We start from the raw sequence: 21335 nt of genomic DNA on the forward strand, positions 1-21335 counted from the left end.
GCTGGAGACAGAGCATTGAACTAGAGGGACCCCTCGTTTAAACCCATGTGGCTCTTCTGATGTTCTTACAAATAACCCTTCTGAGAATCACTTTTCATTATCAGTAACTACAACCCCAGACATCCTTCTCAAAGCACACACAACACTTATGTCCTCTATTTAAGAGAAAAACAAAATGTATGTTGTGTTTCAGCATAGCTCAAAGTAATTCCATGAAGATAACAGCCAACAGTTAATTAATTAATGAATATATTAATTAATATATCCTTTATACCAGAAGTCAGTGATCACTTAGGTCCATGAACATTAAAATAATTCATTTACATATTCTTTCATTGCCATCAGCTAGTATTAATGTTAAGTAAGAAGACTTTGACTCTAGGTTCATTTATGCATAATATGGCAAATTAAGACTGTAATAACTTGAGTTGAAAAACAGCATGCAACAGCTTCTTCTGAAAATAATTCTGATGCTCAGTTCTGCTAGTCAGCAGGATTGAATTACAAATGTTACTGTCTGCATGTTGAAATATCTTCTGCAAAAATGAGAGGCCTTCTAAAAGCAATCCCATCTAAGTATCATATTGTTATTTTTTCCCTAGATGTCTGGCAGGTGTAGGCCATTACCCAGCAGAGATAGGCTCAGGGTTAACTTTATTGTGTAACGCCTCAAATGCCCTGGGATATGCAACGTAGCCTTGCAAAGGGCACATATGTAGCTCTCTAAATGCTGTATATCACTTTAATCCATGGAGAGTATAACAGATCTCCTCTGAAGGGTGTAAGCTTTTCTACTCAAACTGAATATTAAAACATGTGTGCTCTCAAAAGAGTTATTTGGCACCAGGTGTTAATTTTAATTTGACTATATGGATTTTGCATTATGCAATATTTGATATTTTTTCTGGGAGCATCAAGATACATTATTTACCACAGAAAGAACTGCTATTATAAAACTGTTAAAAGTTGAGCTATAGATATGAAAATGTTACTTATCTAGAGTTTGCCACAGTTTTCTGTTGGTTTAAAAATGATAAAGTGGGAAAGATTGCAACTATTGGCATTCCTACAAATGCACGTGTGCATTTGCTTTAGCTTTAGCTTTGCATTTAGCTTTAAACAGGTCAGACTGTCAGTATTGAAAAGCAAGGTGAATTGCTGGACCACAGAGGCAGGACAGCAGCGGGCACTGAGGACAGCCTTTGCAATGACTGTCCCATCACTCTTTCCTCCTTCTGGCTCTGTAGGGTTTAAGGTCTGTGCTCACGTATTTCTTGACCTCCTCGCGCTTGCTGTCAACATGGCTTGCCACTTGAATTGGTGGGTTTTGTTACGCCTATATTTGTCTAGTGGGACAGGAACTAGATCAAAAGATGTTTGATCAGTTCAAAGGTGGAAATGGCTTCCAGTATGCTGTGGTATAAACTGGATTTGAACGACCATGCTGAAAGATGCAAAGCTCTGTACTTCCTTGCTCTGTGTCAACTCATTTTGCTGATAGGCACTATGGCGTTGAGCCTCGATTCCTGGAGAGACAAGGCCTTGCCACTTCGCTGTTTGCAAGAGATCAATGCTGAAGGCTTGGCTCTCTTCTTGCTGAATTCTGGGACAAATTTTTCCAAGCTTTGACTGCAGTTACAAATAAAAAGCAGATGTGATTATTTTTGTCTATACTAATTTCTGTAGCATGCATTATGTTCCCTGGCATGTAATCTATGAAAGCAGCTATGACACATGCTAATTTCTCTCTTTTCAGGGAAATGAGATGTGTGTGTTAAAGTTTGGTGGTGTTTGTTTTTAATCACAAGTATTCCCGGGAAATGACTGTGACTACCAAGTGTTCTGTCTACTTGGATGTGAAAGACAACAGGTTTGTGAAAATTTCCCAGACCATTGAGCTGTGCGAACCCATTCCCTGTTCCTCATCAGACAGAAGCAGGGGCACCAAATGAAATGATAAGGCAGCAGGTTAAGGAAACCCTAAAGGAAGCTCTTCATCATTCAAAGCAGAATGAAATTATGGAAGTCATTGTCACAACGTACTGTAGAGGGCAAAACAACAAATAATTTCAAAAAACAATAAGCAAAATTGATGGAAAAGAAGTCCATCGAGGACTATTAAACACCAGACATGGGTGCAATTTCCAGGGAATCTCTGGGCCACTGAGTGCCAGAAGCATGAGGGTACTGGGAGAAGTATCATTGTGTGTTTTTACTTGCATCATACCTCTCTTATCCATCTTAGCCCCTGCCAGAGATAGGAGACTGTGCTCCTTAAACCTTTATTCTGACTCCATACATCCTTTCTGAGCTAAAAATATGGTTAAAAATACTGGGATATAATGGGTCCCTAGAATAAGGGTTATTATTATTCTGTATTGTTTCATGTCTAACAAGTGCAGAGAGGCCCTGAGGAGGGTGAGTGGCCTGTTGTGTGATGTGCTCTACTCCGACGAGGCCTGTCTGTGCCATCATGCTTTGGTTTTCGTGCCCAAAGCCATTTTCAGTCCAGAATCTGCTCAGATGTGACAGTGCATGACCATGTTTTGCTAACACTTGGCTTCTCAGCTAGAGCTGGCTCATGTCCAGCTAGATTGGACAGGACTGCAGCCAGCATGTGGCTGACTGCGTCTCAGGGTGTATGTATACCCATGGGAAGACCCTTTCCTTACCTCCAGCAGCAACAGGATGGACATCCTACCGCCCCGTGAAGATGAGAGGGGGCATGGGGGAGCTCCTCACTCCGCACGCAGCCCAGTGCTGCCCTGCTGGGCACTGAGTTTCACTGGTATAGTCAGAAGGATGAGATGGCCCTGCTGCCAAAATTGCATCTAAAGAGAGTGGTTGCCCATAGTAGTTGTGAAACATACAGTGAAAACTTCTCTATCCCTCTCCTCCTCAAGAAGGTCACCAACAAGCAGTGCATTTGCTTGGGCTTCACCTTGGTGAGGCCAGCTTCAAGCATAGGGAGCTCATGCAGTATTCTGCTTCCAAGCATAGCATTACGCTGAAAACCAGCCTCTGCATATGTCAAGGGCATCAGTCTCTTGTTTATTGTTAAGGCCAGACTAAACGTGAGCTTTTCAGAATAAATCTTGTAAAAATTTCCCATATCCCACTCTCCCCAGAGCTATCAGAAAGATTTCCCCTTCCTGAAGAACTTTGCTCTTTTCTTCATCACTCAAAAGTCACTCTCTGAAATAATACCAAGCTCCAGGCAAAAAAAAAAAAAAAAAAATTCACCTTGGAACTGAGCAAAACTAGAAGATATTTTATCTCAATATATCAGGGTTTGGGGGTTTTTTTGACAAACTATAATTTCCCAAAATAGTGCTGGTAATGAAAGTGTCTTTTCCAGTTGTGAGCTGTCGTCTCAGTGTAGCTTCTTTGGCTTGAGTGGAGTAAGGCTGCTTTACACCAGCTGAAAATCTGATTCCCCAACTACAGCAGTGTGACTGGGTGCTGTTTTCTAATCAAATAACCACTGTGAAATACCTGATTCACTTTGCACCCAACAGCTGTACTTTCAGCCTGTGTTCCCAGTCACACTCTGAAAACAAGCACAATAAGAAAGGCCGAAACAGCTGCAACTTCTCAACAGAAAAAAAAAGAAGGGGGGAAAAAAGCTTGTTGTCAGGCTCCAGCTTAGGAAGGAAGTAAAACCATTTTTCTTTTCCGTCTCATGGATGTCAGCTGTCTTAGAAAAATTATTACTGCTCTGTTTTGTAACAGAAACTCCACAATATTTGGTAAACTACAAACTCCAGTCTATTCATGGCCAAATACAGATTTAACATTTCTGATGCAGCCAAAACATGCTCAGTATGTCAAGGGGCTGCAATTACTTTCCAGGAGAACTTTGGAATTCACCTCCTGGCCTCAATTATCCTCCTTAAAAGAACTCATGAATCTTCTGTATTTGGACCATCCAGATCAATTTGATTTTAGTTTTAGATTTTGGCTGAATACAATAAACATTTTGTGAAGGAGGCTGTATTTCCTTTCCAGTATTAGTGCTTTCCAGAGCTGTTTAAGTGAATAATTCTATTTAACTGAACCAAAAGCATAAGCAGAAAACAACAGGTGAATTCCTTGGTTGGATAAAACATACCTGCTTTTGCATTCTGAATATTACTGGCTCATCAGATGACTTTTTTTAAATAAGCAAAATACAGGCTATATTCTGAGTTGGGTCATTAGCACAGTTTTGATGGGTAATGCCATAAGTTTCAGTGGAATCACTTGTAAAGATAGGAACTATTCATTGTGATACATCTCTAAATACCTCAAAACTCCAGAATCAGGTACCCATCATCTACAGAAGTAAAAGCTTTGTTCTCAGAAACTACATGTTAAACCTTCCGTTGACTTTTGCAGCAATGCTGTGCTATAGTTGTGTAGTAAACAGAGAAAAATGGATGGAGATGGGAACAGTGTCAGAGACGAGACGTCAGTAGGAAGGCAGAAAGTGATGAGCAGAAGAAAGTGCAAAAGGAGATGAAAGACAGCAAGAAAAAGGAAAGAAAGAAAAGAAGGAGAATTAAGTGGTTGGCTGCTGATCAAGTAAAAGCAAATATAATGGGAGAATATGAGAAACCTTTTCAAGTAAATTTCTCTCAGGTTGAGTGTCAGTAGCTTGCTGCTGCACCTACTGGCTTCCACAGCCCAGGCTTGGAGCTTCAATTCAATTTAGGTGGCATGATCACTATGTTTTAAACACCTTTTTTCCCCCCACAAAATGTTTCTTAACAATTAAAGGGAACCCTAAATAAACACAGCAAAAATGTGAATTAAATGTTCATTACTTTCACCAAGCTGTTTCATATTGGGCACTTCAGGGTGTGGTTGTCAGAGACAGAGGTACTGTACTACTATTTCTTTTAATCTCATGGATGACTGCTAGTGCTGAAATTTATGTCACAAACTAAATTGTCTAAATATGGTAAGGTTTGGTATTTCAAAGAGGATACAAGAACTGGATTCACTGGAAGGGCTGAGCTGATTTTCTAATTTTAGAAACCTATATACGAATATTTTTTCTTTTGCTTTTAAATAGTTGGCATGAAAATATGTTCACAAGATATTAATACAATATAAACAGTTTTAAAACAGGTTCCCTGATAGGCAGAATTTTGCAACTAATTTTCTCTGAAAGCATACCTGCCTCTGAAAGGATATAGTCAGTTCTGAATAGCTACAAGTTACAAGCGGATTGCACAGGAAAATTCAATATTTGCATGTACAAAGAGCTAAAAATATGAGTGCAAATGATTGTGCAAAAGTGATGTGCATAGTAAGTGAAAAACTGAGGATTCTTTGCAATATGTTCCAGTAGATTTGTGAATGAAACAAAAAAGAACATAATTACATTTCTTTGCTAAAAAATGTGGGGAAGTGTTTAGGGATATCTTTTTGATAAATTAAGTCATTGTTAGATTATCCTGATTTTTTTTTAACCCATTTTACTTCAGTAATGGTCGTTTAATAGCTCAATTTTTAATGATCTCCATCTCATTGCAGTTAATAGCTATATTTCCATAGAAACACTGCAAATCTGCTCTAGTTGGGCATTTGCTAATGAACATGTTTGAAAGCACTTCCTAGATAACTATTAGTGAAAAAAAAAGATTTAATGTAAGTGAACATTAAATTCTGCAAAAAGCTGTGTCTTCTGTATCCTACAGACCTAGTATCCCTTTCAAGATCAATTAAAGGCAAAACAAATACTAACCTTTTTATTTGGAGGCAACGTCATTAAAGGTAGTTGGTATGCTTATTCTCCTGCTGGTTGCACCAAACCCCAAAGAAAGAGCTCCTACTTACTACAATATGAGCCGAATGCTGACTTCCCCCTGTAGCTCAAGCCAATCTAATTCAATGATGAGAACATTTCTGCTAATGGCAATGTGCAGTTTACACAATAGCCTTTCTTTTGATCCATAACTGAAGCTGGAATGGGAAATGTATTCTGGAAATATTTTAATTGTTCCTTAAATTGGGCAAATGTCTGAATGAAGTGTGTGGTGCAGGACTTGAATGAATAATTTAAAGAATGTTACAAATAAAAATAATGCTGCCTTGCGCTTTCCACCAAAGCTCCCTAAAAGCTTTGTGTGACAGCCCAGAAGAAATACAGCGAGTAAGACAGTAGTTGTTATTAACTGTATTTTGTAGATAAGGAAATGGCTTCAGAAAGGTTAAACAAATTGCTCATGTTCGCTGTGTGAATCAGTATCTACAACACAGCGTAGGTTGCTCCTGTGCTTAGTGCGTAGCTCTTAGCATTTGCCTTTCCTGTGCTGAAGACAAACTGCAGCTTAAAGTTACCAAGGTCATCATGGGAAGTGCAGGTAAAACTGGCAGGGTTGTCATTGAACATTTTGTTAAACTTCTATCTTTTAGGGGGAAAGAGAAACACGATTTTCTCCAGTTTTTCATCTGCCATTTGTGGTAAATCACTTTGACCTCCCTCCCTGTAGGAGCATTACAGATTTTGCATTATGAGGCAGGTTCTGTGTCCAGTCTGTCCAGAAGACAGAAGTGGAGGTATAGGATTCCCTTTGTCCAAAAAGGGTGCCAATAGTGGGTTAACAAATATCAGGGAAAATATGTAACCCTACTTACTATATGTGGCAAGGACAGAGAATGAGGAGAAGGGAGAGAAGAAAGGGAAGGCTTGTTAGTTAATCTTATTTGATGACTTACACCACACAAAGATTTTTATGAAAAGGTGCAAGTGCCCAAGTGTTTTCTAATGGAAAGGTTTGGGAAATGGGAAAGCTGGAAGGGCACAGCAACTCATGATGGCAAATCTCATCAGGTTTCAGTTAATGATGGTTGGGGGACAACACTACTAACTTTGGTGACTCTCTGCAGCCTACAGAGCAAGAAGGGCCACAGACTGCCAATACTTCAAGAAGGCCAAGAGAAGACAAATAATACTGGCAGAGTAAAAGGACACAGGTCCTTGGGTGCAAGAGGAATCCAGGCTGAGATGCACATCCAGGCTGGACCCTGTGGCACCTGGAGAAGCCAAGCTCTCCAAGGTGGTCGTTGCAGGGTGACACTGCTTGAAATAAGATGGGTGAATAAAGGAAGCCCTTGGTGCTTTCAAAGTATTTTGTCTTCTGATATTTGATTTTGACTGCCAAGTTTTTAAAAGATTGTTGGCCCTATGGGTTAGATTGATTTCATTAGTCACCTACAAAGAAGCCAGGTAGTGTAATCTACCTGTCTAGATTAGTTACATGCTCAGTGGAGGGAGACAGACTTCTCAGGAGGGTGACTGACCACTTACTATGGAAAACCTGCTTTAGGACAGGAAGAATTGCTGTCCAAAAGAACAGAGTGAGAAAAGAATGAGCAAGAGCCCAAAAATCTAAGATGCACTCAGAAAGACTTGAAAGTAGGTGGAGGAGGAGCTAATCTCAATTCTAGAGCTGTGAGTCATAGGCTATGGGTACATTAGCAAGTAATTTGGTGCCAGAGGAGTGCATCAGTATTTAGAAACAACTAATGCCAAGGATCCTGCTTTTACACTATAAATTGTCTCAGTGTTTTACTTTGAACTAGGTTTAATCTGATCCTCTAGACCAAATGACCATATGAAGCGTAATATCTGAAGCTGTTTGAAGAACCAATCACTGTTTTGGACCTTTCTGCCCCAGCTGGGGTTGGACCATATTTGATGTGTATCCAAGACAGAGCTTTCAGTTTAGTTTCCTTTGAAAGAAATCTAGTTTGTATGGACCAAAACTGCTCTGTGAACTGAACCAGCTGGACTAAGTGGAGATCATGGTGGAATTTGCTCCAAAACCATTCCTCCAAACCACAAAGCCCATGTAAACACTTAAATTGCTGAATGCTCTATTAGGCACTTTGTTCATATTCCAGAGGCACTATTTTACTCAGCAATTTCAATTTTCTAATGCCCCGTTAAACTGGGATAATACTGTTCCTCACTTTTCACCATCCTGCTAAATTCCAGTAGGTTTTTTTATTGTGAAGGTGTCATAGTAATACTTACCTGCATGAAGCGGCCCTCCGAAGTTCCCAGATTAGCAACGGTAAGGTTGCCTTTGGTGAAGACAGATATCGAAGTTAACAGGACACTGTTGAACTGGCCCATGAACAAGTCAACCCTCTGCAAAGGAGTTGTAACTTCTAAGCGATATTCATCATCTTGTGCTCTGCAGTATGAAGCATTTCTTGAAAAAGCCTGTTAGAAAATGAAGTACAGATGAGTACTGTCTTTACGAGTAGGAATAGATCTTTGTCAGAGTGAAGTCATTTAGCACAAATGCATTTGACCAAAAGTATTTTAAAATGTTTCAAACTTAATTGCTTCAGCAGTTATGATGTTCCATGAGGAAGGCAACGGCTTCTTAATGTTATGTGAATGTTTCTTTTAACTTTTTTTTTATCCTGTCTGTTGGGAGTAAGACATAGGGTCTTTATTTAACCAGATGATATGTGTATAAGCACATATATTGAGGTATCGTTTCTCTTAGTGAATTCCGTAATGCTGCTTCTCCAAGGATCTCAGAATTCCTTGACTGCAGAGCCTGCCCAGCAACACACCTGCTTCTAAAACAGTGATTCCTTAGAAAATGATTGTCTAAAAACGTTGCCATTTTTTTAACCTTTTTTGCATTAAAATAACAATTTCCAGTATTCTTCTCTTTCTATTCTCTTTTCAACACCTTTTTCAGTGATAAGACAGAAAAGGGGAGAAAAAGATGGAGAAAGAGAAAAGGGAGATAAGCCAGGAAAAATGTTTCTGATTGTATATTTAAGTGAATCTATGGGGAAGCCAGCTTTTTATAATTACTTAGGCTATTGTATTGATCATCTATGGCTCATGCACTATTTTATCCAATCTCTGTATGTCTTGAGTGTACTATAATAGTTGCTGCATTTGCAGGATTTTCTCTTTCAGTTTGGGAATAGAGATTACATGTTTTTAATTTTCATTGGAAAAATTCTTGAACAATACACTTAAAGTTATCTCCAGAGAAGAATATAACCTGCTGTCCTGACAATTCAATAGTAATCTATTAACTGATAATTCCATTACTATTGATACTACATCATCTGTTTTGGTGAGATCGTACAGATAATAACCAGGAACCCCCTAAAGGATCTCTAACCAGTTTAAATTTGGAAGTCATCTAGCATGTTCCCACTGTGACATACTTTATGAATAAACATGTAGGGAGATTATAAAGGATCTTATGGTGGTTACCTCTGTTGAAATCAACAGAGAGCTTCGTTTTTCCTAATTTTTTAATTGATTTTTTTGTTGTTACAAACATGTTTTAAAAATTTTTTTTAAAAGCTTGAATTAAACCTTTTAAAGACAGTCAGAGTCTTTCCAGTAAATTCAATAGATCTGGATCATACCCTTAAAGAATGAGTAGGAGTAAAATTGTATTTTCTTATTTTCTTGATTCAGATGGTTTTCCTTCTACTACCTATAATCAAAGTACTATGAGAAAGCAAGCAATGAACCAAGAATTTCTTGCTGGCTTAACTCTGGTGAATTCTGGAGAAAAAACCAAGACATTGAAAATGCTGTTAACAGAATGTTCAACCTAATAGCTCAGTCCTTTGCCATTGAATTTAATGTTTCTGAACTGTTCACAGCAACAGCACTGGCGGGTGAAGTTTTCTATGACCCCTAGAAGTTGCAGTCAGCTGTGATGCCAGCTTTTCTCCGGCAGCACTGTCAATTTACTGTATCATTTACATAACAACCTGCATAAGACCAAACAAGAGCAACTGAAGTCTCTGTGCACTGTCTAATGATACAGAAAGAAGACTTCCAGATTAAATCTTATACGGCAGCAACTTAACAGTTTGGTTATCCACATGCTAAAATGCTGTATTAGTTTTGGTATTAACCTTTAAAGTATGGTGTGTTTTGCTCAACAGGAACTGAACTAATACTTTGCACTAGGCACACTGAACATTCATTGAATACACTTTAAATATTTTTGACTGATCAACAAGGGACAAATTTAGCTTTTCTTTGCTTTGGCCACCAAACAAGCTAAAAGCTTTATTCTTTCGCACTCATATCCTATCCAGTCTAAAAGTATTTTTGAAACATCTGTGCAAAGATTACTCATACAATGAGTATGAATAGTTCAAGTGCAGAAAGATGTACAGTTTTCATGCTTTTTGAAATCAGGCAGATTTCTGAATTTACCCTCCCTCAACTTGGGATCTCTGCTCTTTGCTGTAACTCCTTTTCTTCCATGAGCAAACGACTTTGGGGAGACATGTTTCTGTGCTAACCTTAAAAAAGTACTTCCTCCTATGTAGTCATTTTAACACAATTTGAACCTCCTGACACGCCTCACGAAACCCTGTTCAAGAGCTTTTTAACAAGTGGCTAGATTTTCCTGCTTGCCCCAGACCTGAAGTCAGTTCAGCCACAAAGTCAGCTCAGCCTTCCTCAGAGATGTCGTAATTTTGGGTATCTGCCCAAGAACCTGCAGACTGTTCCACATATGGCTCTTTCAAAACCTGGCGCTTCATGGATTAACCATAATGTAAGGTTAGCTGTTTAAGAAATAGGAAGGCTTTGATCTTTGAGTAGAAATGCAGAGATTAAAAGGCTACTTAGAAAACTAAAGGAAGATTGATAACGCGGAAAACTTCAGCAAAGAAGCTGCTTTAAATTAACTCTTTGAAGCCTGAATCTCTCCCTCCCTCCCTCCCTCCCTCCCAGTATACACATAAGTATCCATTTGGCTGTCAATGTGGAAAAATAACTGATGTCAGATGATGCACTCTGGATATTATGCCAAGTTCCAGTGACAAATCACACAACTATTGAAATGGATGATTAGAGAGCGGGTAAGTGCTTGGGTTGGGCTATATTGCTTCTCTTGTAGGACGAGAGGTGCCAATTGCACGTGTGATTCATAGCGAGGGCTTTGTGAAGCTGGTGTAGGTGTGCCACTGGAATGCAATGAGGCGTGGGCAAGCCCTGCCTTTCAGCCGTGTCCAGAAGGGTAGGAGATAACCAATGCTATCTTGTTTGTTCATAGGGGAAGTTGTGGTGTTTCAGAATTTACCCTGGCTTTGGTCCACAGAAGATGAATGCGCCAAAATAGTCTCTAGACATAGTTGAGCTGGGCTATCAGGAGCTGTCGCTGTTTGGCTTAACTGATGATTTATATATCATATTCAGGGAGCAGAAAAATAATATTTTGGACAGTTGCACATTTGAAACCAAAAGTGCAAAGCGGGGAGGAAATTTTAAAGCCACTAATGAAAAATCTCAAAAAAATACTCAGGTCAGTGTCAAAACCGATCATAGAGTCTAGTCTCTAGTCTGAATAGCTAGACTCAGAGGAAAAAAAAAAAAAATTTTAACCAAAGACTTTCTGAGAGCTTTTCTATTATTTGCAGCAACTGCAGTTTGGAGAAACACTCTTCCAGGCCCATCCCTCCAGAGCTGGCCAAAGCCTGTTCTTCTTAGTTAAGTGTAGTGCTTAATTAGAAAGTGATATTATGTGTAAAGTCTTGATATTATGCTTAATGTCTTGAATAAACTAGAAATTAATGACTTAATCACTACAGAACATCTAATACTGTCTTGTGAGTGATTTGGAGGAAGTCACCAAAATGAAGATTTAATTTGACAAATTGGAGAAATGGTCTGAAAGTAACTAGGTAAAATTTCCTAGTGTCAATTGTAAAATACTACAGTTATGAAGGAGAACTGAAGTGAAAGTAGGAATAAGCAGGAATCTTACTTCCTGCTGGTTTGTTTATATGACTTTTAACTTCTTGGCTATCAGGAATCAGATTCCTAATTATCAACTTTTGCTTTCTGCTTTGGATCCTGGGAGTCTCCCTCAAGAGAAGTGGGCACCCACAAGTGCTGACAACGTTTCTCTTTTGAGCATTTCTATGGCATAACGTGGAGCAGGGGGAAATGAGCTACTGCTAAATGAGCTGGATCCTGGTATCTGCAAATGGCAGAAATCCTTTTTCAAAGAAACTGCTGTAGGGTAAATGAATAGATGATTCTACATAACAAACTGATTTCCAAGCCAATTAAAAACGGAGACGGTGTACGAGTTGCTTATATCTTCTGTTGTGGAGGTCAGTGAATTAAGCTGAATAATAAAACTACAGTTTTCAGGAGTGTGCCCTGTTGGAATCAAGCACACAATGGTGAAGTATTTATGTGAACAGCAGACTCTGAACAGGAAGAGTAACTGTGAGGAACACAAAAGAACCTTATCAGATTTTCCTCTCTAAATTTTCTTGTGTATTTTTAGCCAGCACAGTTTTGCTGTTCTGTAATACATTTGAATTTTCTGGGTAGTTTGCAGTATTTCTCTTCAGGTGATAAGTGCATTTGATCACTGCTTCTCTCCATGTGAAACACAAGAAGTGAAATTCTGTCCCCAATAACTCAGTGAAGCCAGGGTGTTGCCTGAAGAGGATGAGTGACTTGATCAGCATCATGTTTGGAGGTCTGTTAGAGGGCTGGAGTGAGTACCTGTATTGTCTGTTTCCCAGTCCCATGTAAATAAAAGTGAAGGACATTATAAATTTGGCCCGTCTATCATTGTTGTCTTTGAAAGGAATTACTCCTTAAATTTCATAAACCTCATAAATCTTCCCAGCTGTCACACACCAGTCTGTTTAACTCCGGACTCAGTTAGAGATGACTACTAAGATCCTTGTACTTATAGCTCTTTTACAAAATGGGGAGAGGAGAAAAATACCCAGGACAAACTTTCTGGCTTCTGGCATATTTAGAGGCTTTGTTCACTTCATGCCTTCTTCTGTCAGTTCCCTTGGCAATGGGACTATCTCCCTCCTCCTTTCCCATGTGGTTTCATGCCATAGCTGGTCAGAGTCAATAAAACGTAATGGAGAAGAGGAGAAATATATAAATAGCTTTCTACTATGCTATCACAAAGGAATATTTTTTCCTCTGCAATTTGCAAGACAGACAGTTTGTGAAATGGACAAAATTTTACTACTAGCAATTCTAAAAAGTCATAGTCACATTTATTGTTCTCACTATACATAACTGTCACAGGCTGTCTGAATTCTTTACGGTTAGGAGCACATTCAATGATGATACATGGAAAAAATATGGACACATTTATTTTTTGGAAGTAATTGACCAGAAAAGAATCTCTTGTGAACAAACTCCAGCGCTGTACAACAGGCAGAAGAGAAGCCAGACAGAACTGAAGAACATGAGAAACAGAAATTCTTTGGATGTAGCACGTTGGCTTTTGCCAACATGATCAACTGCAAGTCCACAGCAAGACTCCTCACCCGCTGGGTCAGCGTAACTGCAGTGTGAGTTCCCAAAACTTGCTGCTGCATTTCCAAGAGAAGCAACTGTGGGAACTAAACAGGGATGGCCATTCATCAGTACTAGTCATAGGTACTGTTCCATAGCAGGCCAAATGCACATGAATAGTGTTTCTTATTGGTGCCAAGATTGCACTACATTCGTATTCTCCCATTTAACTTCCTTTATCCAATATTATAATTTAAGAGATTGGGTCTTTCATATTGAACTATTGCACATATTCGTACTGATAGGGCCAGTAAGTCCTCAGAAAGGGGTATCCCAAATGGATGAGTCAGCTATTATTTGCCGTAGACACTACACAGAAGCTAGACTAGAGCGGTCTGCTGGGGATACGCAGTGTGTACCCCACCTGCTGCTCTCACAGCACAGAAAGACAGCTAATTTCCATGTTAATGTGGCTGTGACAGGTACTAGGTATGCTGAATTTCTCTTTCTTCTTCAAGTCCTATTTTGTCAAACAACAAACTTGTTCTTCCCAAGAACTCCATGTTCTTGGGAAGTGGAACAGAAATCACTCAGAAGTCACATCACAAGAAAAAAGTATTTGAAAACACAGTATTCAAAATGCTATGTGCTTTGTAAAATGGATTTCTGCACAGTAGCACCAGACACTGTTACCAAGCTCTTCTTGTAATCCTAAGGAAGGGAAAAAAAGAATAACAAATGGAACAGCTCAATTTTGCCAGTGGACACAAATTTATGTACTAAACAATTTCCATGGAAGCAGATCCACTGCGTTTCTGGTTTCTTCTTGACCAGTGAAAGACACCTCGAGGGTGTAGGTGCTGTGAACTCAGTCCAGCGTTCACAGAGAACTGAGCACGCCTGGGGCAGGGGACTGGGTTCTCCTGTTTCTAAGAACTTCTGCTGAGGCACTGAAGCTTTACTCTAAAAGGTAAAAGAGTTTTCTCCTCTTTTGGTTTTAAACAAAGAATTGTTTCCTTCTTCTTCCTTCCTCCTCTTCCCAATATTCCTCATGTATTTGAAAGCAATTCAAAGCTTTTTTTAATAAAATACAGGAGAGGTGTGTTCCCTTTCTGAGAATAAACTTTTCAAATCTCAACTGTGAAGTAGGAGACTTGAAGAAAAAGCAAGCAACTGGAAGCAGTCCTTTAAGATGGAAACGATCAAGCAATCCTAACTACGCAGTGGCCACTACTATGTGTTGCTACTGCCTGGAGATGGTCCAAGTTACACAGGAAACCAACCCTTCAAAATACTACATGTTGCAAAATAACGAACAATTTGGAGGGAATTACTGAAGGATTAATTACCTTTAAGCTACACTTTCAACTTCAAGGACTTGATCTAGAATTCACTGAAGTCAATGGAAAGATTACACAAATTTTTATGACCCCTAGAGAAAGAGAATTTTTTTAAAAAGAACTCCATTGATGTAAAATTTTACATAGTATCATCCCACTAACTCTTAATACTTGTTGCTTTGATCTACTTCACTGCTAAAATGTGAGGGGAGAAGGAAGTTACTGTACTGATGCTCCACTTAAGGTAATAGGTAAAAAGACATCCATGTTAAATGTAATTAGTTAATACAAATTAAGATGATTACATGTTCTATTGTCAAGATCATTCAAAGAGTTATTTGCTTTTGTCATTGAACAGTGCTGCATTAGTTCTCATAATCTGGTTAGTGCATTAGCACTAAGTAAATCCTATTGATTCAGCAGATAAAATGGACCTAAGTAATCTTTGTATTTTGCTGATTTCCCTTATATTAATTTAACATTTAACTCAGTATACAGATTATCAAAGGAGAAGTGTTGACTAATTACACATTTTGAAGAAATAAAATAATGCATTGGATATGTTGTGTTGATAAAAGCAGTTTTGCTGTACATTTGTAGTGTAGATCAGGTGCATTTTTCATAGAAGTCCTTATTTACATGGAAGCAGTGATGAAACAGAAAAGCTGTGAATTCCGAGTAGACCAGTTATCCTAAGATAATGCTGAATGTGGAGACTCTTATTCCAAGATAACATTGCACAACAACTGCATGTCTAGCCAAAACAGTGGTGCAAGAGATGTGTGGGATACAAAGGAGTCCAGAAAGTAGAGAAAATCATGCAATTTGCCCTAATTTCCACAGGCTGTGTATAAAAGCAGGGTACCATCTGCCTTAAGAAAATGAAGCTCTCATTATCACTTCCCCCAAGATCATTCCTCCTCTAACATTTCATTGTTTTCACCCGCACCATAGACAGTGCAAGTAATATTTCTTTGTGACCTACACTTGCTTTGTGAACCATTTATGCCACAGATCTTCTTCCTTAGCAGTATTTTTTTATTTACTGTGGGATTTGACTCTGGTTTTACTTGTATGTTTGGAAATGAGTAGTAATTCCACTCTGATGCAAAAGCTGTCTGAGATCAGAAGCCCACATGCCACCTAGAAAGTTTGAGTAACACAACACTGTCTTGGATAATAATTACCTACTGTTGCTTTAGTGAGCAATAATGACGGCAATATGTGGTCCTGAGTCAGATCAAGTAAAGTAGAGAAACTGCTGAGGTAAGGTTGGTGCTGAGTGAGCCGAAAGGCAGATGTCTGCTTTGTCAGGATTTATGTGTGTCTCCATCGTTTGGCACAGAACCTGAGGAAAATTCATTGCTTGCTTAGATGTCTCAACTACCTACCAAAGCCAGGTGGGATGAATCCAGGACTTAGATCTGCATGCAGGGCACTGCAGAATCAGCTTCTCTTTCTCTGGAACATGGAATTGTTCATAAAGAAATCCAAGCAGCTCTTTCAGGAGGGGCTGACATGGTCCCATTGCAGAATAGCCATCAGCAGACTAGACAGGAACTTGATCTGGGGCAAAGGAGCCTTAGAATTTGGTCTGAACCCGGGAAAAGAGGCTTAGATCTGAATATTACACATCTCTAGTGAATGTCCTTAATGCTGCATACCTGCTAGTCTACATTTTAGACATGTCGTCTTGTGGGACTGTAAAGGTTTTCAAATGCAAAGTTACATAGGATAAGAAAATTATCCTGTGTCCAGCTCTAGTCTTTAGTGTTATTTAAGGGCCTTCTGAAACTCTGAGACATAAAAAACACATGACCAGAGAATCTAGATATCCATGTTAAAAAAAAAAAATTACTTTCTGCCTGAAATTATTTCTGTGCACGTCCAGAGAAAAGCAGCATAGCCACTCTTCCACACTAATAACCAATAGGGAACCCTGCCTTCAGTGGAAGAATTTGATTAAAAAGTCTGGAAATGGAACATTATTAGTAACTCTGGCTGATAAAGCAGTGCCCTTTGCAGAAAATGGTAGTTTAACGGATACCACTTTTTCACAGAGAAATCCAGCTTTCATCGAGAAGATGATAAAACACCAAGCAGCAGCACTGGGAGGCAAACAGAGACAGGCCTCTAACAGGAGATCAGGAGAAGGAAACTCTGTAGTTTTTGCAGCACTTGGGGACTAACAGGTCAGCCCCCAGAACCCATAGCTCCTGGGGCTCAGAAGAGTCTGCCAAGATATCTACTACTCGGGGCGGTGCGGTACTTTCCAAAGAAACTCCCTGACCTGCCTTTTTCCTTGCCTTGCCTTTTTCTTGGGAACTCCCTTGTGACGGTGTCCATGTGGCAAGTCCCAGAGACAGAACAGCCCTTACCTCTATAGCTACACCTCCGCTGAATCTGGCCCAGCCTGAGATAACCATACCCATACCATACCCCCTACACGCTCATACCCGTATCTCTACCTGTACGCACACCCATGCCTCCCTCATACGCAGCTTAACCGGAGTTCAGACTCTTCCTGCAATCCCTTAGGCCATGCTATTTGCCCCAGTCAGCTCTTGCATGGCCAGGTGGGTAGATGGCCATGTACCTACTGCTGGAGGGGAGCTGCGTGGTGAGCACACCCTGCCTTGCACTGTGTCGCACAGGGCACAACGGGGACCCTCGGGGTACCACAGCCAGGCAGTGAGCGCAGAACAGGAACGTGGATGCAGCCTGTCACCTTACTACTATGGTTTAAGCCTGTTTTAAAGGGTGTCAGTGCACATTGCCCATCACCCAGTCCCTCTTCGTTTATTCTTCTGAGATGTCAGAACCCATAAAGAAGCTCGCACAAAATCTGTACGGATGGAAGCAGGCTCTGTGCCAGGCAGAGTGCTGTATGCCATTTGATATAGCATTTCCAGAGGAATAAATGACTGAACCAATCCAACGGATTCTGGTGCCTGACTTTTAGGGAAAATATTCAGGCACATTCTACTTGCAATATAAAAAACATTTCCTCCATGCTGTGAGATTATCTAAATAAGCCACATCAACCCTTCCTAATCAGAGAGATGTGGTGTTATTTTTAAACCTGCCAAAAAATTTTAAGCCAAATGGTGTGGGATATTAGAGTTATAGAGCCTCAAAAGAGTTATTTGTCTCTGTTTATTTTATTAAATATTCCTAGACATACCCTTAGGATGACAGATCAATAAGTGCCTTTGCGGTTTCCTGATAGAAGGCAGCAATTATTTCCTTCCATTACAATATAAGCATAACCCAATTTTACTCATCTATCATGTGTGTAATGGTAATAAAGAAGCATCACCATGTGTTTATTTTACTGTCACTTCATCTTTTGTTTTGGTGACCTTCTGTTTTCATTTCACATTCTTCCAACTGTTTGTGCCTTTCATTTGAGGGGAGTGGTGACCAGTTTGTCTTGCTGTAGGACACTTGTTGGGAACATGGTGGCAAAAGCCTTTCTGTGGTTTCTCTTTTCCTGTAAGGTGAATGGAGTACTTTAGGCTTTCACCTGAACTTACCTGTAGAAGAAACAAAACCACAGGAACTTTACAGAGATGAATCTGGATTTCATTTTTAGAGGTGCTTTTGCATGGAAGTCAATAGCGATTGAAGTTGGGTATCAGAGGAGAACTGAGCTCACAATTGTTTAGCACATAAGAGATGCAGAAAGGCTAAACAAAGCCCATAAGATCATGATCTAACTAATGAGAATTGAAATGTATAGTTGAGATTTTTAAGGCTAAACTCAACCCATCTTCCTCACTTGGAAAATCACATGGAATCCATGATAGAGGTGCACGCTACTGGATCACGTCTGCAAATGAAGTAAGCAGCATTTGTCTCCTCATTTAAGTACTCCTCTGCTTTGAGGAGTACCACACCAGGGCTGATAGTGACTAACTGTGACCAAGTAAACTCTGCCAAAAGCCTACATCCAGTTTTCTCTTAATTGTGGGTGAGGAGATTCCTGAACAGTGATTCAAAACCCTCCACAGCAGCTACCTTTCAGATATCCTTGTCCTGACTTAGGCAATAAAACCCCTTTACTATGACTCCAAATTTTTCTTTTAATTCAAAGCCAGTTCTGTTTCCTCCTTGCTGTCATTGAAGTGACAGCCACCTCTTCACTGAAGGAAATTATTAGGAAGTGCTAACTGGTCACAGGTCCACTGAGGTACATCTGATATCAATCAAATGCACCATCGGATTCACTTTTCGTAACCCTGACTTCAGTGAGTCCAGGTTTTGGCTTCTTATGTATTTCACTTCAACACAACTGGAAATGTTTTATTTTGATTTTATACAGTTTTCCATGAGCACTGGAATAAGTGAAGCACAGTTGAGGCTGGATTTTTATCTTGTGATTGGTTGACTTTGCTGTCCAACTAAGCTCTGACGGAGACTTTTCCCATGGGTGAGCAATACCTGCTTTGGTCCCTGTGAGTCCTTCTGATGTTTATAAAGGGGCTCCTTAAACTTCATCGGCTTCCATAGCCTGAGTATATATTGGATCTGTCTCTGGATTCACACCTGGATTCACATCTTTAAGATTTCCTATTGTTAAGGGTGTCGGGACAACTAACAGAAAGACAGGCATACAATAGCATGACCACATAAACTTCATTCCTTTAGGAAACAAGGCTAAAAACTACCAAATTTTGTCAACCACATCAAGATGAGTGGAAGTATTTTTTTTTTTTATGCTTAAAATCTGAGAAGAACGAGTTGAGGAAATGTTTTGGATGTTTTATTCTGGTTTATTTTGGTCTAATTCTACCTCTAGCAGCCTCAGACTAAACAGTCCTGAGGGACAGCCACTTAAAAAGATGGACTACCCAAAGTCCAACAAAATTATGTACAATTGTCTTGTGGGACTTTGTTTGATAACATGAAATGGCCTTCATCAATCAGACTCTAACTGTAAATTATCAGATAGCACTCCCTTGCAAACATTGCTAAAGGCTCATTTTTCTTTTTAACGTTGAAGTTAGTGGTATACCATATTCACTGCTGTACTGTTTTCACTGTCCTATGACTTAATCTCACAGTGGTCAGTGCCTTTCACTTGCATCAGCGGTCTGTGGTTTCATTCTCTCAACATCAAAGAGAAAGATCATCTTGGCTACATTGCAAAAAGCAAGTTTTGAATTTTGCCAAAATAAACTGTGACAAACTCTTACAGTTTATAAAAGCTTTCTTTTAAGTTGAAGGTGACTTACAAAAGGGGAAAAATGGGTTATGCACTCATGTACATTTTTATAGTGTACAAAAAAGGGCCTAAAGAGAGTTGAGGGGTTTGGGACTCTTTTTTTTAATTTTTATTTTATCTCCAGCAAAATCAAGGAAGACCAGATTTGACATTCCTGACACAAGCATAAGAAATAATGTGCTTTCCTTCTTCTGCCTGCTCCTTCCCTTCCTTCACCTTCCAACCTTGCAGGTCTACTTTACAAACCTGAGAAAAACAGGTGTATAAAGGATGCTTGGCAAATTCTTGCCAATCTTTTTGGCCAATTGAAACATGAAAAAACTCACAGGACACTTTTTACTGGAGCCTTAATGAGTCCTCTGGAATAAAGCAAAGGAAATGGAATGGCAAAGCTTGACAGTCTTGATACTTCAGTGTTAAGCAAACAATCAGGACAAAAATTTCTGACTGCCTTTATGCCATTTAAAGGAACCACAAGAAATCTCAGAAACATTTTTCCCTTTATCAATTTAATGTAGCAGAAATCAGAGTTCTGATGACATTTCTTGAAAATGGGCAACTATAATAAACCGTCTGCAGTATAAGACATTCAGTTCTGATATGCAAAGCAGCAGCCGACTCTGGAAAAGCTTTTGAAACAGGAAAGTACTTCCCAGCATGTGAAAAGTGGCAAATTATTCTGTCAATATTTTAATGGTATACTTTGCTATGAAAAGATCACCTTATGAAATGGGTGTATAGGCAAGTACAGAATGAGATAAGTTAAAGGCCACGAGCTTTAAAGACAGTCACTCACAAATAAAATACCCCAGGAATAAGGAAAAAAAGTACTTTCAGAGAAGAACAATGTTCATTGTCAAAAATGAACTGAAAAATGAAAAAAAAAAAAGGATATTAAGGCCTGCAATGAAAAATTAGGACAGCAATAACACAGTGAAGAAAGACAAGAGGTACTGTGCGGAGTGTTTGCTAACTTGCTTTTAGTTCCTGAAATTTCCTTTCACTTATTTGTGACACCCCCCCCCAAAAAAAAGGGAATAAAATGCTACATCTGTTGTGATTGCTGTATCAGCATCCACCAGCAATACCTACATCTGTGCTGAACACCTGGAGCCTGCAACAAGCAGTCGTTCCCCGAATGCCGAGGCTGTCGCGATGATGCTCAGACTGGGTCGGACCCCACCTCTGAGCACTTCCCACTACTGGGGAGAAGCCACAGCAGCTCTGTAATGGATGCTTCTCCCCAGACCACCCCATCTCACCCCATCTCACCCCTGGCAGTGAAGAGCAGCCCGTCCCTTTCATGCAAGAGGCTCCCAGCTCCAATGGGGCATGTGCCACCGCCCTGTCCTGATGTCATAGAACCATAGAATCATAGAATGGTCTGGGTTGGAAGGGACCTCCAAAGGTCATCCAGTTCCTGGGCTGGGCAGCCGTGCTGAGGAAGACTCTGGTGGTACAGGGGTGATGAAGGCCTGTGGTT

The 21335-nt window shown here is 39.7% G+C and overlaps 1 protein-coding gene across 9 annotated transcripts in view; it reads right to left on the minus strand.

The window, feature by feature from the left end:
• The window catches only part of MET (MET proto-oncogene, receptor tyrosine kinase), a 136034-nt gene that overhangs the window by 47244 nt on the left and 67455 nt on the right, over positions 1-21335 (minus strand). For all 9 annotated transcript variants that reach the window (XM_072861458.1, XM_072861494.1, XM_072861504.1 and 6 more), the window contains one exon: positions 8027-8218. In XM_072861458.1, coding sequence (XP_072717559.1) covers positions 8027-8218 — 192 coding nt within the window. The remainder of the gene's footprint in view (positions 1-8026; positions 8219-21335) is intronic.

Source organism: Ciconia boyciana, chromosome 1 (assembly GCF_034638445.1).
Source record: "Ciconia boyciana chromosome 1, ASM3463844v1, whole genome shotgun sequence".
In the NCBI taxonomy this organism is placed as follows: Eukaryota; Metazoa; Chordata; class Aves; order Ciconiiformes; family Ciconiidae; genus Ciconia; species Ciconia boyciana.